The 12,433-nt window shown below is 48.9% G+C and overlaps 1 protein-coding gene across 1 annotated transcript in view; it reads left to right on the forward strand.

The window, feature by feature from the left end:
* The first annotated feature begins 6,433 nt into the window (after window positions 1–6,433).
* The window catches only part of Acacb (acetyl-CoA carboxylase beta), a 90,832-nt gene continuing 84,832 nt past the window's right edge, over window positions 6,434–12,433 (forward strand). The window contains exon 1 of the mRNA XM_051161704.1: window positions 6,434–7,092. Coding sequence (XP_051017661.1) covers window positions 6,440–7,092 — 653 coding nt within the window. The 5' untranslated portion in view covers window positions 6,434–6,439. The remainder of the gene's footprint in view (window positions 7,093–12,433) is intronic.

Raw genomic sequence — 12,433 nt, forward strand, 5'->3', positions numbered from 1 at the left:
GCTCACTGGCCCCTTTGTGTGTCTCCTTCGGGAAGTGGAAAGCATCTCATGGCCCACTTTAAGTTGCAGTATCTTCTTTGTTGTTGAGTTGTAGGAGCTCTTTATATATTCTTGACTCTCAGCCTCATCAGAATACCGCCTCGAACCCACAGTCCTTGAGGCAGGGGAGACGGCACAATGAGTAAAATATTTGTCATGCAAGTGTGAGGGCTTGCACCTCAGCAGTCACATAAACAAGCCCGGTTGCCATGGCGCCCGCCTTAACTCCAGCAGTTGGAAGGAAGCACAGATGAAGTCTGTACATCAAGCTAGACAGCCAATCAGCAAGCTCTGGGTTTGATAGACAGCCAACCAGAAATCTCTGGGTTTCCTAGCCGGCCAATCAGCAAGCTTGGGTTCAAGTGAGACTCTGCCTCAGTATAAGGTGGAGAGTGATTGGAGAAGACGCGCAATGTCACCCTGGGACTTCCACATACATGTGGGTATGAGAGCACATGTACCCAAGCACATATATAACCACGTGCACAGACACATGCAAAACAAAACAAAACAAAGAATCATTCCTTTACTCTGAGCCTCCCCAGGGCAGGCATCATAGGCGTCTGGGTCCTCTCCTTCCGGCAGATGGGCTTTGGAATTGAACTCTCCTTATCAAGCTTGGCCGCTGCTCAGTGAGCTGTCTCGTCGCCCAACTCTCAAAAAGAAATTGATGAAGCAAAACCTTTTTCAAGACAAGGTCTCTCTGTGTAGCCTTGGCTGTCCTGGACTCACTTTGTAGACCAGGCTGGCCTCGAACTCACAGCAACCAGACTGCTTCTGCCTCCCGAGTGCTGGGATTAAAGGTGTGCGCCACCACGCCCGGCTCGGGACCCCTTTTCATTTTGAGTTAATCTTTCATCGCCTTGGGTGACTTGGCTAGCTCCGCAGCAGCGAGTTTTCCAATCTGTGAGCTTGTTGTGATGTTTTCTGGTTCTCAGTACACAATACCTTTCACGCTCCTTGGATACATTTTTCCTTTTTTTTTAAATGTCATTATAACCTGAATTTTAGCTTGCTAGTTGCTTGTGTGTAGGAACCTGATTGGTTCTGGGGTGGTGATTTTTTTTGGAGGAGTGGTGATTTTTGATCCTACAAATTTAACGTATTGCCTTTAGCAGTTCTCAATTTCTCCATGTCTTTCTGTCATCACTCTAGCCCTGGATCTTTGGGGCTGTCTGTGTGGGGCCAAGCCTTCCGCAGACAGCCTGTTTTTCCTTTCTCCTCTTCACGTAGGCACTTGCTCTGGCTAGTGGTACTCCTGTACAGGTAGATGGCTCTCCTAGTCTTGTCTCTGGTCTTGCGCCGGCGGCGGGGGGGGGGGGGGGGCGGCTTGCAATCATTATTTTGAGGCTCCTTTATGTTCCTCATTCTCTAATTTTTTTTTTTTTTTTTTGAATCAAGAAAAGGTGTTGACTTTTTTTTTTTTTTTTTTTTTTGGTTTTTCAAGACAGGGTTTCTCTGTGTAGCCTTGGCCATCCTGGACTCACTTTGTAGACCAGGCTGGCCTCGAACTCACAGCGATCCGCCTGCCTCTGCCTCCTGAGTGCTGGGACTATAGGCATGTGCCACCACGCCCGGCTGTAAGGTGTTGACTTTTATTTTTAAAAGTTTTTTTTTTTTTTGTCAGTTGAGATGACCATGTGATTTCTCTTTTGTGCCTTTAATTGTGACATGTCACTCTGACGTTGAGTGACCCTTGACTTGCTTTTCTTTAAAAAGAAATTTGATGACCTTAAATGAAAATAGAACCTGTGTCTAGGCCTTACCCAGAACTAGAGCCTTGCCAGCAGTTCAGGGACGCAGCTGCCAAGCAGGCATGAGGTTTCCACATGGCTCCAACACTTCCAGGAAAACTTGCGAACTCTTCCTGGTTCTCTAAAGAACATGGTGTTGAAATCATGGAGGAAGCTGCCATCCGGATGCTACAGGGTTCTGCCTGAGCCCTGTGTTCTGACTTTGCAGAGTTTCTGACATAACCCCGAGAGCATTGTTCATTGATTTATTTTGTCTTTGCAAATGCTTAGGCTATCCTAACGCCTCACATGTGTCAGGCAAGCGCTGTGCCCCTCAGCTGCAGCCTTAGCAGGATGGCTTGGCTCAAAGATGTTGAAATGTGTTCAGGTCATGATTTCTAAAAGATTTAATTATTTGTATATATGTGTGTGTGGTGTGCTCACACGTGTGCATGGCCTGTACATGGGGGTCCGAGGACAACTTTGCTGGCAGTTGGTTCTTTCCATCCACCCACTGGTTTCTGAGGCAGTGCCTCTCTTGTTTCTTCCACTGGGCTGCTGCGCCTGCGCGTTTCTGAATGACTCTGTAGGAACACTGGCGTCACAGACATGAGCCACCACGCCCCGCTTCTCACAGGGGTTCTAGGATGACTGAACACAGATCTTCAGCCTTACCTAATTAGCGTGCTTCCTTGCTGAGCTGTCTTCCAGGCGTTTAGGACACTTTGATCAGACAGCTCAGAGGGCAGAGCTGTGAGAGGAAGATGTGTGGGACATCCGAACTCACTTGTCCCACACACGCTTGCTCGGCCTGCAGGTTTCGTCCAGGGACCGCTCTGGTTGTGAACACCTGGGTCAGGTGGACTGGACCTGGGTCAGGAGGATGCAGCCATTCCTCCACGGCATGGAGACAGTGGAAACGCTATGAGGAAGGAGAGGAAGCTCCCGTAGCAGCAACATTTCTCTTCCTGTGTGGTTTATAGCACCCTGACTCTGCAGCTGATTCCACGAACCTCCACAGATACCAAAATCCCTCCTCCATACAGTAATGTGTTTGCCTGATGCCGCCACAAGGCCAATGCATACGCTAATCTCTGGGTGATGCCATGTAAATGCTATGCAGAGAGCCAGCAGCCAGGCTCCGTTGTTGAGAGAACATGACGGCAAAGGCCATGTGCAGTGGAACCAGTTTCTTCCAAATGCTTTTAGCCCGGTTAGTTTTAAAACTACAAAGAAGCTTCTGGGCGCATAGGGATGCCAATGTGGCTGCAGTCATTTGTATAGCATGTAAGTACTTTACACAGCACACAAGTCATTACATAGAATATAGTCCACTCATGTAAAGAACAAGTTAGCATTGGCTGGAGAGATGACTCAGTGGTTAAGAGCACTTGCTGCTCTTGCATAGGACCCAGGTTTGGTTCCCGGCACCCACAAGGTGGCTCACAACCGTTCCTGACTCCATGAGATCTAATGCTCTCTTTTGACCTCCAAGGGCATGAGGCACACATGTGTACATACATACAGGCAGAATACTCACATATATAAAATAAGAAATAGAGCCGGGCGTGGTGGTGCACGCCTTTAATCCCAGCACTCGGGAGGCAGAAGCAGGCGAATCGCTGTGAGTTCAAGGCCAGCCTGGTCTACAAAGCTAGTCTAGAACAACCAAGGCTACACAGAGAAACCCTGTCTCAAAAAGCCAAAAAAAAAAGAAAAAAAATAGAACAAGCCAGTGCAGTTAGTATGTTCAGAATGCTCGTTACAATCGGCATTAGAACACGTCCACCCCCACCCCTCCCCCAACCAGAGATGACGCACTTTTAGCTGTGACCCCCACCGCTCTGTCCCTCACTAAACCACTAATCCTTCTGTCTGTGTGGACTGGACATTTTGAGGAAACAGAATGATAACCTGTGGTTTTTCATGATTGGCACAGGTCTTCGGGTTCAGCCATGCTGCAGTGTGGGTCATACTTCCTTCCCGCTGTGGCTGGATAATGTCCCGCTGTTGGCTCTGTTTTTTAATAATTAAACTTTATTATACAACCCAACTAGCTTACACAAGAAGGAAAAAAGGTTAAAGGGACAAAAGAGTGAACCTTCCGGTATCCGTTCCACGGGACGGGTCCTTAGGTGTCTCTCTGGCCCGCGTGCTGGTCCAGCCTGTTTGCTGCTCCACACGCACCCAAGCCCGGGCTGAGCCTGTTGTTCTCTCCTCTCCACCTGCCTGAGTCGCATGGGAAGGGCGGTCTCCTTCTCCTGGTGAGGGTCAATTAGAAAAACAATAGCCCAGTTGGGGTTCCCAGGTCTGCTTCCTGAATTCCAGGCCCAGGATGGCTGTCACAAGGTATTCATGGGGTGCCCCAAGGGTAAAGCCTGCCAAGACTGTTCCCACCTGTGACAAAGCTTAATCTTTCCCACACAGCCCCCTTCTCTTTTAAAAAAATTAAGAACTATATACACACATATACACATATACATAATCATCAGGTATCAAGTACATAACCAAGTCTTTTTATACTTGTTTTTTTTTTTTTTTTTTTTTTTTTTTTTTTTTTTGGTTTTTTCAAGACAGGGTTTCTCTGTGTAGCCTTGGCCATCCTGGACTCACTTTGTAGACCAGGCTGGCCTCGAACTCACAGTGATCCGCCTGCCTCTGCCTCCCGAGTGCTGGGATTAAAGGTGTGCGCCACCATGCCTGGCTCTTCTTTTTATACTTGTTAACCTGAGAGAAAGTATTCCACTATCTTACCAAAGAGAGTCCTTTTTTTTTTTTTTTTTTTTTTTTTTTATGAGAAATTGTAATTATCAATCTATAAATGTGTTTTTAATTCTTAAACTAAAGCTTCTAGTAACACTGTGGCTATCTAGTCTTCAATCCCATCAGAGACCCAAGAAGGAAAATCTAATAAAGGAAGTGCTGGCAGGCAACTTCCAAGTTGCATAGGACAGAGAGAGCAGACAGTCACCGGATTCTCTCCTTCATTGGGGCAATCAGTCTTCAGCCTTATCGGCCCTAAACATCCAACAAACTCCTTTTTGAAGCAGGAAATCCGACGGTCTGGTCCATCTAGTCTCTTTAGATTGGCACATCCCGCTGTGTGGAAACGCGCCACATTTTATCCGTCCATTCAAAGATATTTTTGACTTTTGTTTTTTGAAACCGAGTCTCAGTGTGTATTCCTGGCTGGCCTGGAACTCACTGGTGCCCTTCTGCCTCTGCCTCCTGAGTGTCGTGGTTAAGGACCGGCGCCACCATGCCGTGCCTTAAGGACTACTTGAATAGTCTCCATGGTTTTGATGCAATAGATCATGTTTCTAGAACAGCATTCGTTATAGTAATTACACTCTTTAGTTCTCTCTCATGTGTGGCTCATGTTGAGAATGTGCTGGTGTGTGATCGTAAACATGTGAGACTATGTGACTCATAAAGAACAGGCATGTCTTTTAAGAAGATTTATTTAATTTTGTTTTAAAGAAAGATTTGTTTTTATTTTGTAAGTATTTATTGAGACTGCAATGGCATCATTTCCTCTTTTCTTTCCTCTCTCCAAACTCTCCCAAAGACCTCTTCTTGCTGTTTTTTCAATTCATGGCCTCTTTTTAAATTAGTTGTTGTAGCTGGGCGTGGTGGCGCACGCCTTTAATCCCAGCACTCGGGAGGCAGAGGCAGGCGGATCGCTGTGAGTTCGGGGCCAGCCTGGTCTACAAAGTGAGTCCAGGACAGCCAAGGCTACACAGAGAAACCCTGTCTCAAAAAACCAAAAAAAAAAAAAAAAAAGAATTAAATTAGTTGTTGTTACACGCGTGCGTGCGCGCACACGCGCGCACACACACACACACACACACACACACACATCCCTGACTACATAAGTACCACCCACTCAGCCTATCGAATGTTGCCTGTGTGTGTTTTCAGGGCTGACGACGTGGTACGGGATAACCAGCTACGTGTTCTTCCCTCGGGAAGGCTGTTTTTCCTCGCAGCTTTCCTTAGTTGCCTATAGTTCTTTGTGTAGGGTTGAGGCCTGGCATCTCGTCCCTGACTTATTTATTTTTATTTTATTTGTACGGATGTCTTGCCTGCATGTGTCTGTACCACATGTATGCCTGGTACCTTCTGAGGTCACAGGGGGGCATAGGATGCCCTGAAACTGGAGTTATAGATAAATGTGTGGGTGCTGGGAATAATCATCCAGGTCCTTGCAGGGACAGCCAGTGCTCTTAGCTGCTGAGCCGTTTCTCCAGGCCCAAGAATATATATACGTTCTGTTCCTGGTTTGAGGCTGGGAAGCCCAACGTTGAAAAGCCTGTGTTTTGTGAGAATCGTCTTGCGCCTCATACCACGGCGGAAGCAGATGGGCAGGAGATCCGTGCTCGTGACAGCACACCTCCCGCCACCATGTTTTTTTTTTTTTTTTTTTTTTTTTTTTCTGACTGCTTCCTGGTCCTGTTTCACTGGGGATCACACATGAGCTTTGGGAGGACACATTCAAACCACAGAGTATGCCCACGCCAGGAGGTTAGGAACACGCCCTGGGCTACAGGGCACGGAGCTGAGGTCTGAGTAGAGCCTCATCATACTGTTGTCCGCTTGCTTAACACAGAGAGAAACCTGTTGATACTAACTGTAAACTCTCTCTCTTCTCTTGACAGCTTGTCTGAATGGTCTTGCTCCTCTTTCTGACTTGCCTGGTTTTCTCCTACCTGACGTTCTCCTGGCTGAAAATCTGGGGGAAGATGACAGACTCTAAGGCGCTCACCAACAGTAAGGTGGAAGCGAGCCTCCTTTCAAGCGAGGAGTCCTTCCCAGGCTTGGACAAGTCAGAGGAGCCGCTGCAAAAACATGGCAACTGCCGCTCCCCGTCAAAGACTCCTGACCAGGAGGAGCTGGCCTCCCACAGAGGTCCCAGTGCTGCCAGTGAGCAGAGGAACTCCCCACCACCCTCACACCGGAAGCCTCCGAGGAACCCACTATCTTCCAATGATACCTGGCCCTCCCCAGATCTCCAAACCAACTGTAGAGCGGCCCAAGGCCCAGAGAGTCCAGATGCTAATGGTTTGTCCTTCCCAGCCAGGCTTCCAGGCCAGCAAGCCATGCCCCCGTCCCGAGAGGACGAGAAGCAGGCTCGCATCAAGAGGCAGCTGATGACCAACTTTATCCTGGGCTCCTTCGATGACAACTCCTCTGATGAGGACCCTAGTGCTGGCTCCTTCAAGGACACATCCAGGAAGGGCAGCAGGGCTAGCCTGGGCACCCTGTCCCCGGAGGTTGCACTGAACACAAGTGATCCTGAGTCCCACACGCCCACTATGAGGTAATGGACCTTCTCTTCATATTGGGAATTGGGAGAAAACTTAGCGGAAGATTTGTGTTCTTGACTTGCAGTGGGATTTCCATCCTTCCTTGGATCTTCCCTCTGATCTTCTAACACTTGAGGGTAGCCATGTGGAAGAGCAGAAGGCAAAGCCTGAATTCTTTGCTTCCTGTTCCCTCCTTTCAGAAGCACTGATTGTACACCTGCTGTGTACACCTGCTGGGTGCACCTGCTGTGTGTATCTGTTGTTAGCACCTGCTGTGTGTATCTGTTGTTGGCACCTGCTGTGGGTATCTGTTGTTGGCACCTGCTGTGTGCACCTGTTGTGTGTACCTGCTATGTACACCTGCTGTGTGCACCTGCTGTGTGTATCTGTTGTTGGCACCTGCTGTGTGCACCTGCTGTGTACACCTGCTGGATGCACAGTGCCCCATGCCAGGAAAATGGCTTCCTAGAGCTCTCAGCCCAGCTGGGAAAGATGATCTTGTGGGTGACTAGTTACCAGTTATAGAACCCCAGGGGATCACAGGAGTCTGCAAAGAGAGACTACTAGTCTCCATGCCTCCTAAGAGACAGCAGTTCCTTCCTTCCTTCCTTCCTTCCATAGTAAACTAATCCCCAGTGATGCTACCCAGCATAATCTCAAATTCTGCCACCTACTATCAACTCCCCTCTGAAACCAAAACCGGTACAGTCACTACAGGTGTGACTACTCCAGGGTTCTAATTGGTGATGTGTGTGTGTGTGTGTGTGTGTGTGTGCTCGCGTGTGTGTGTGTGAGTGCAAGTGTGTGCTTACGTGTGTGCATGGCAGGAGCATGCCCATGCAATAGTGCAGGTGTAGAGGTCAGAGAGCAACTCTATGGTCAGTTCAGAGGGCTGAACTCAGAATGTCACGCTTTTGTCCACCGAGCCATTTCATTGCCCTTATCTTGAGGCAAGGTCTCTCACTGATCCTGAGGCTCTGTTTCAGTCTACTGACTGGCCAGCAAACTCCTGGCATCCTCCTGCCTCTGCCACTCCAGAGCTGAGTGAAACACACCTACTGCCATACCTGGCTTTGAGAGATCCAAACTCAGGCCCTGATGATTTTGCAGTGAGCAACTTCCCACTGAACCACTTTCTAGTCATCTTTTTCTTTCTTTCTTTTCTTTTCTTTTGGTTTTTTGAGACAGGGTTTCTCTGTGTAGCCTTGGCTGTCCTGGACTCACTTTGTAGACCAGGCTGGTCTCGAACTCACAGTGCCTCCCGAGTGCTGGGATTAAAGGAGTGTGCCACCACTGCCTGGCTTCATCTTTTTCTTTTTCTTTTCTTTTTTTGAGACAGGATCTTGTGCTGCCCAAGCTGGCCTTCCTGTGTAACAGAAGGTGTCCTTGAGTCTCTATCTTCCTACCCCTGGCTCCTGAGTTCTGGGATTTCAGGCATGGGCCATCATACCTGGCCAATTTAAAATTTTACTTATATAAAATGTAAGCAACCCCATGTTGTTAGTGTTTATCATATCAGTGTGAACTAGACATAGTGGTCAAAGAAAATCCAATTTGGGAATTAGTTACTGAACCAACAGGCTTGATAAAAAACGGTAATGTTGTTGTTATTTCCTGAGCCTTAGATTCTCTAGAGCGGAGGAGGTGAAGTTAAAACCATGGTGGAAACTTCTAGAAAAAAATCCAAATTGAGAATTTTGCTCACTAATTTTTTTCCCCCTTCAACTGTCTGGTCAGGGCACATCTAACCTTGGATTCTTGAATAAACCAGGCAAGGGTCGCAGTTCACAAGGAGGCGGAGGCGGAGGGGTGTTTAGTGGCCCCAGGGAGACCTGGGGCATAGACCCCAGAGGGCAGGTGCCTGCGGGAACCTACCACTAAGCCACGCCCTCGCCACGCCCACCTCACAAGGATCATTTGGCTGTTTTGATCTTAAGCACAGCCCTGTCCCTATGAGTAAGGTGCATCTCTGGCCCCTGCTTTTCTCATCTGTGACGCTAAAGTGAGGTGAGGATGAGACAGGGCGGGTTCCCAGGCTTTCCCCCGTTCTGTTGATGCTTAGGGGTCCTGGTGAGCAGTGAGATGGTCCCCAGGGTAAAGGCGCTTGCCACTAAGCCTGATAATCCGAGTTCAATGCCCAGAACCCATGTGGTCGGCTTCCACAAATTGTTCCCTGATCTCCACACTTGCTCAGGAAGGTCCACTCCCCGCCCATAAATAAATAAATAAATAAATAAATGTAACTTTAAAAGTCTTTAAAGTGCTTGTTGGAAGCTCTTGAGGGCCGGTTGGCAGGGCACAGGAGGGACTGATAGTCAGTTTCAGTAGTTTCTTTCTCTCTCTCTCTCTCTTTCTTTCTTTCTTTCTGGTTTTTCGACACAGGGTTTCTCTGTGTAGCTTTGACTTTCCTGGACTTGCTTTATAGACCAGGCTGGCCTTGAACTCACAGCGATCCGCCTGCCTCTGCCACCCAACTGCTGGGATTAAAGGCGTGTGCCACCATGTCCGTCTAGTTTTCAGTATTTTCATCCGATCCCTACCGTGCGTATCCAATGTTTGGGACTAGAGTCTAGAACCTAAACAGTGACTTCTCTGAGGGCGCTAGGGAGGAAGATGAGAGACACCCAGAGACCTCAAGGTCAGGGCAGGAGGAGTAGGACAACAGGAACAGCCCGGGGGAGGCGGGGCCTGGATGGGACAGGTTCCTGGGGGCGTGGCCTGAGCGCAGCCGGGAGCAGGACGGGAGGCGTGGCCTGTGGGGCGTGGCATAGGCGGGACAGGGAGGGCCGGGCGGAGCCTGGCAGTCCGGCAGGAGGCGTGGCCTGGGCGGGGCTGTGGCTCTGGCAGGGCGTGGCCAGGCGGGCCTTGGCTTGGTCTTCCAGGAGTCGGAAACAGTTCGGGATGGCCCGCGAGGCGCACTGTCCCGGGACCCACAGCTGTCGCAAGCTGCGGCCAGAGCCCCTCCGGGAGGAGGCCTCTGCCTCTGGTGGAGACCTGGCGCCCCTGCTGTGCCTTGGGAGCGGGGCTCGCTTCCGGGGATTAGGGGGTGCAAACTGCGCATCCCCGCTGGAGCAGGCTGGGATTGGCCGGTGGGCCGGGCAACATGAGCCCTGCCAAGAGCAAGGTCTGTTTTCCTGAGCTCACAGGAAAGTAAGTAAGCCCGCGATTTTAACAACTGCTTTTGCACACTTATGTCCTCCTCCCCGTCCATTGTCTGCTCCTGAGCACCCTGCCTTTCCCCTTCTTCCTCCCGAGGAGATGTGAGCTTAGCTTGGCCGCCTTAGGAAGGAGCCAACCTCTCAAGCTGGCATCCTAGGTGGGCACCCAGGGACATTGTTTGGAGAGCATTGTCCAACACACAGGTGCCTCAAGATTGATCTCCGAGTCGCGCCACCCTTCACTCCGTCTTTGTCCCTTTGGCCTTGAGAAAACTACATCTGTGGGAGGCAACGCTTTTGAAGCTGAAGCCTCCGGAGAAACCAGGCACCCTGAGCAGGCCTTGTATTTAAGGTCGTTTTCTTTTTCTTTTCTTTTCTTTTCCTTTCTTTTCTTTTCTTTTCTCCAGACAGGGTTTCTCTGTGTAGCCTTGGCCATCCTGGGCTCACTTTGTAGACTAGGCTGGCTTCGAACTCACAGCAATCCTCCTGCCTCTGCCTCCCGAGTGCTGGGATTAAAGGCGTGTGCCACCACGCCCGGCTTCTTTAAGGCCGTTTTCTGAATGTACTGATTAGGAGGAGCTTCTAGGCCCCCTCACTTGACTGTCTCTTTCCCTTTTCCCTTTTATTTTATTACACTTTAAACCAGTCACCGGAAGGAGGCTATATTTGTTGGTGGGAATCCAGCCTTTTATCCTGAGGGTAGCACACATTTGTAATCCTAGCACTGCTGAGGCAGGAGGATTGAGTTTGAGGCCAGCTGGGGCTATATAGGAAAACCCACACAAGTAAAGCCCCAAACAAACAAATGAACAAACTCAGAAAAATTATACATAAACAAAAAGAGAAGTAAAGATATAATTTCACCTGGGTCAGCAGCAGTTACTTGACAAGTCTTGTTTCAGTGCAGTTGTTTATTTATTTATTTATTTTTTTAATTTTTTATTTTTTTTTGGTTTTTTCGAGACAAGGTTTCTCTGTGTAGCCTTGGCCATCCTGGACTCACTTTGTAGACCAGGCTGGCCTCGAACTCACAGCGATCCGCCTGCCTCTGCCTCCCGAGTGCTGGGATTAAAGGCGTGCGCCACCACGCCCGGCTTGCAGTTGTTTAATTTATAAAATTGAACCATACAGAATTTATTGTATTGTAATCCCTGTTTAGGTTTTTTTTCCCCACGTTGGCTCTGCAAATTATGAGTTTATCCGTGTTTATCTGGCCTGAGAGCAATGATTCTTATGTTTTTAAATAGTTGGAAACATTCAAGAGAAGAACACTATTTGTGTGAAAACTGGGAGACATTCAAAGGCCAGAGTGCACAAATAAAGTTTTATTGGCACACAGCTTCACTCACTGGTCTCTGGAAAGCCTGTGGCTCCACTTGTGGGCTTTGCTAGAAGCCCTGAGTAGTGGACAGAGGCTGGGCTCTGAGGTATCAACTGGCTGGGACTTGCCAACCCTTGCTCTATACACCATGCTTTTACCGGGTCCGGAGTGTTCCTGGAAATGGATGCTCTTTAAAAATGTGCAAGCAGGGGCTGGAGAGACGGCTCAGAGGTTAAGGGCACTGGCTGTTCTTCCGAAGGTCCTGAGTTCAATTCCCAGAAACCACATGGTGGCGCACAACCATCTATAATGAGATCTGGTGCCCTCTTCTGGCCTGCAGGCCTACATGCAGGCAAGACGCTTTATACATAATAAATAAATACATACACACATACATACATAAATCTTTTTTTTAAAAAGGTAAATAAAACGTGCAAGCAGCCACTAGATGCAGCGGATAGCCAAGCGTGTCTCCTCTTTGCGATACGGAACAGCTCTGCCAGCAGCAGTCGGTAGCTGAGTCTCCGCCTCCTTCTGTGCTGCTTTCTGGTGTAGAGGAACCTGGTCCCTAAGGCTCCACTGTACGCGCCCCGAGTAGAAAACTTACCTCTGGAAACAAGAAGGGACATATTGTGTTCGGGAAAAACGACTTGCGCCTTCCAGGAACTCTTGGTCCGGTGTGTAGGCGAACATCCGGTCAGCTCAGCAGCCTCGCCTTCCCTGTGGTTTTGCTATCTATCAATCATGGTCTGAAAATATTGAGTTAAGGATTCTAGACATAGTTCATTAGTTTGTTGGCAACCCGTGACGCACCCTGAGGGGTGTGATGAGGTCTTGTGAGATCCCATCTGGGATGCAAAGCATCTTTTCCTCCAC

The sequence above is a fragment of the Acomys russatus genome, chromosome 19 (genome assembly GCF_903995435.1).
Source record: "Acomys russatus chromosome 19, mAcoRus1.1, whole genome shotgun sequence".
Taxonomy (NCBI): domain Eukaryota; kingdom Metazoa; phylum Chordata; class Mammalia; order Rodentia; family Muridae; genus Acomys; species Acomys russatus.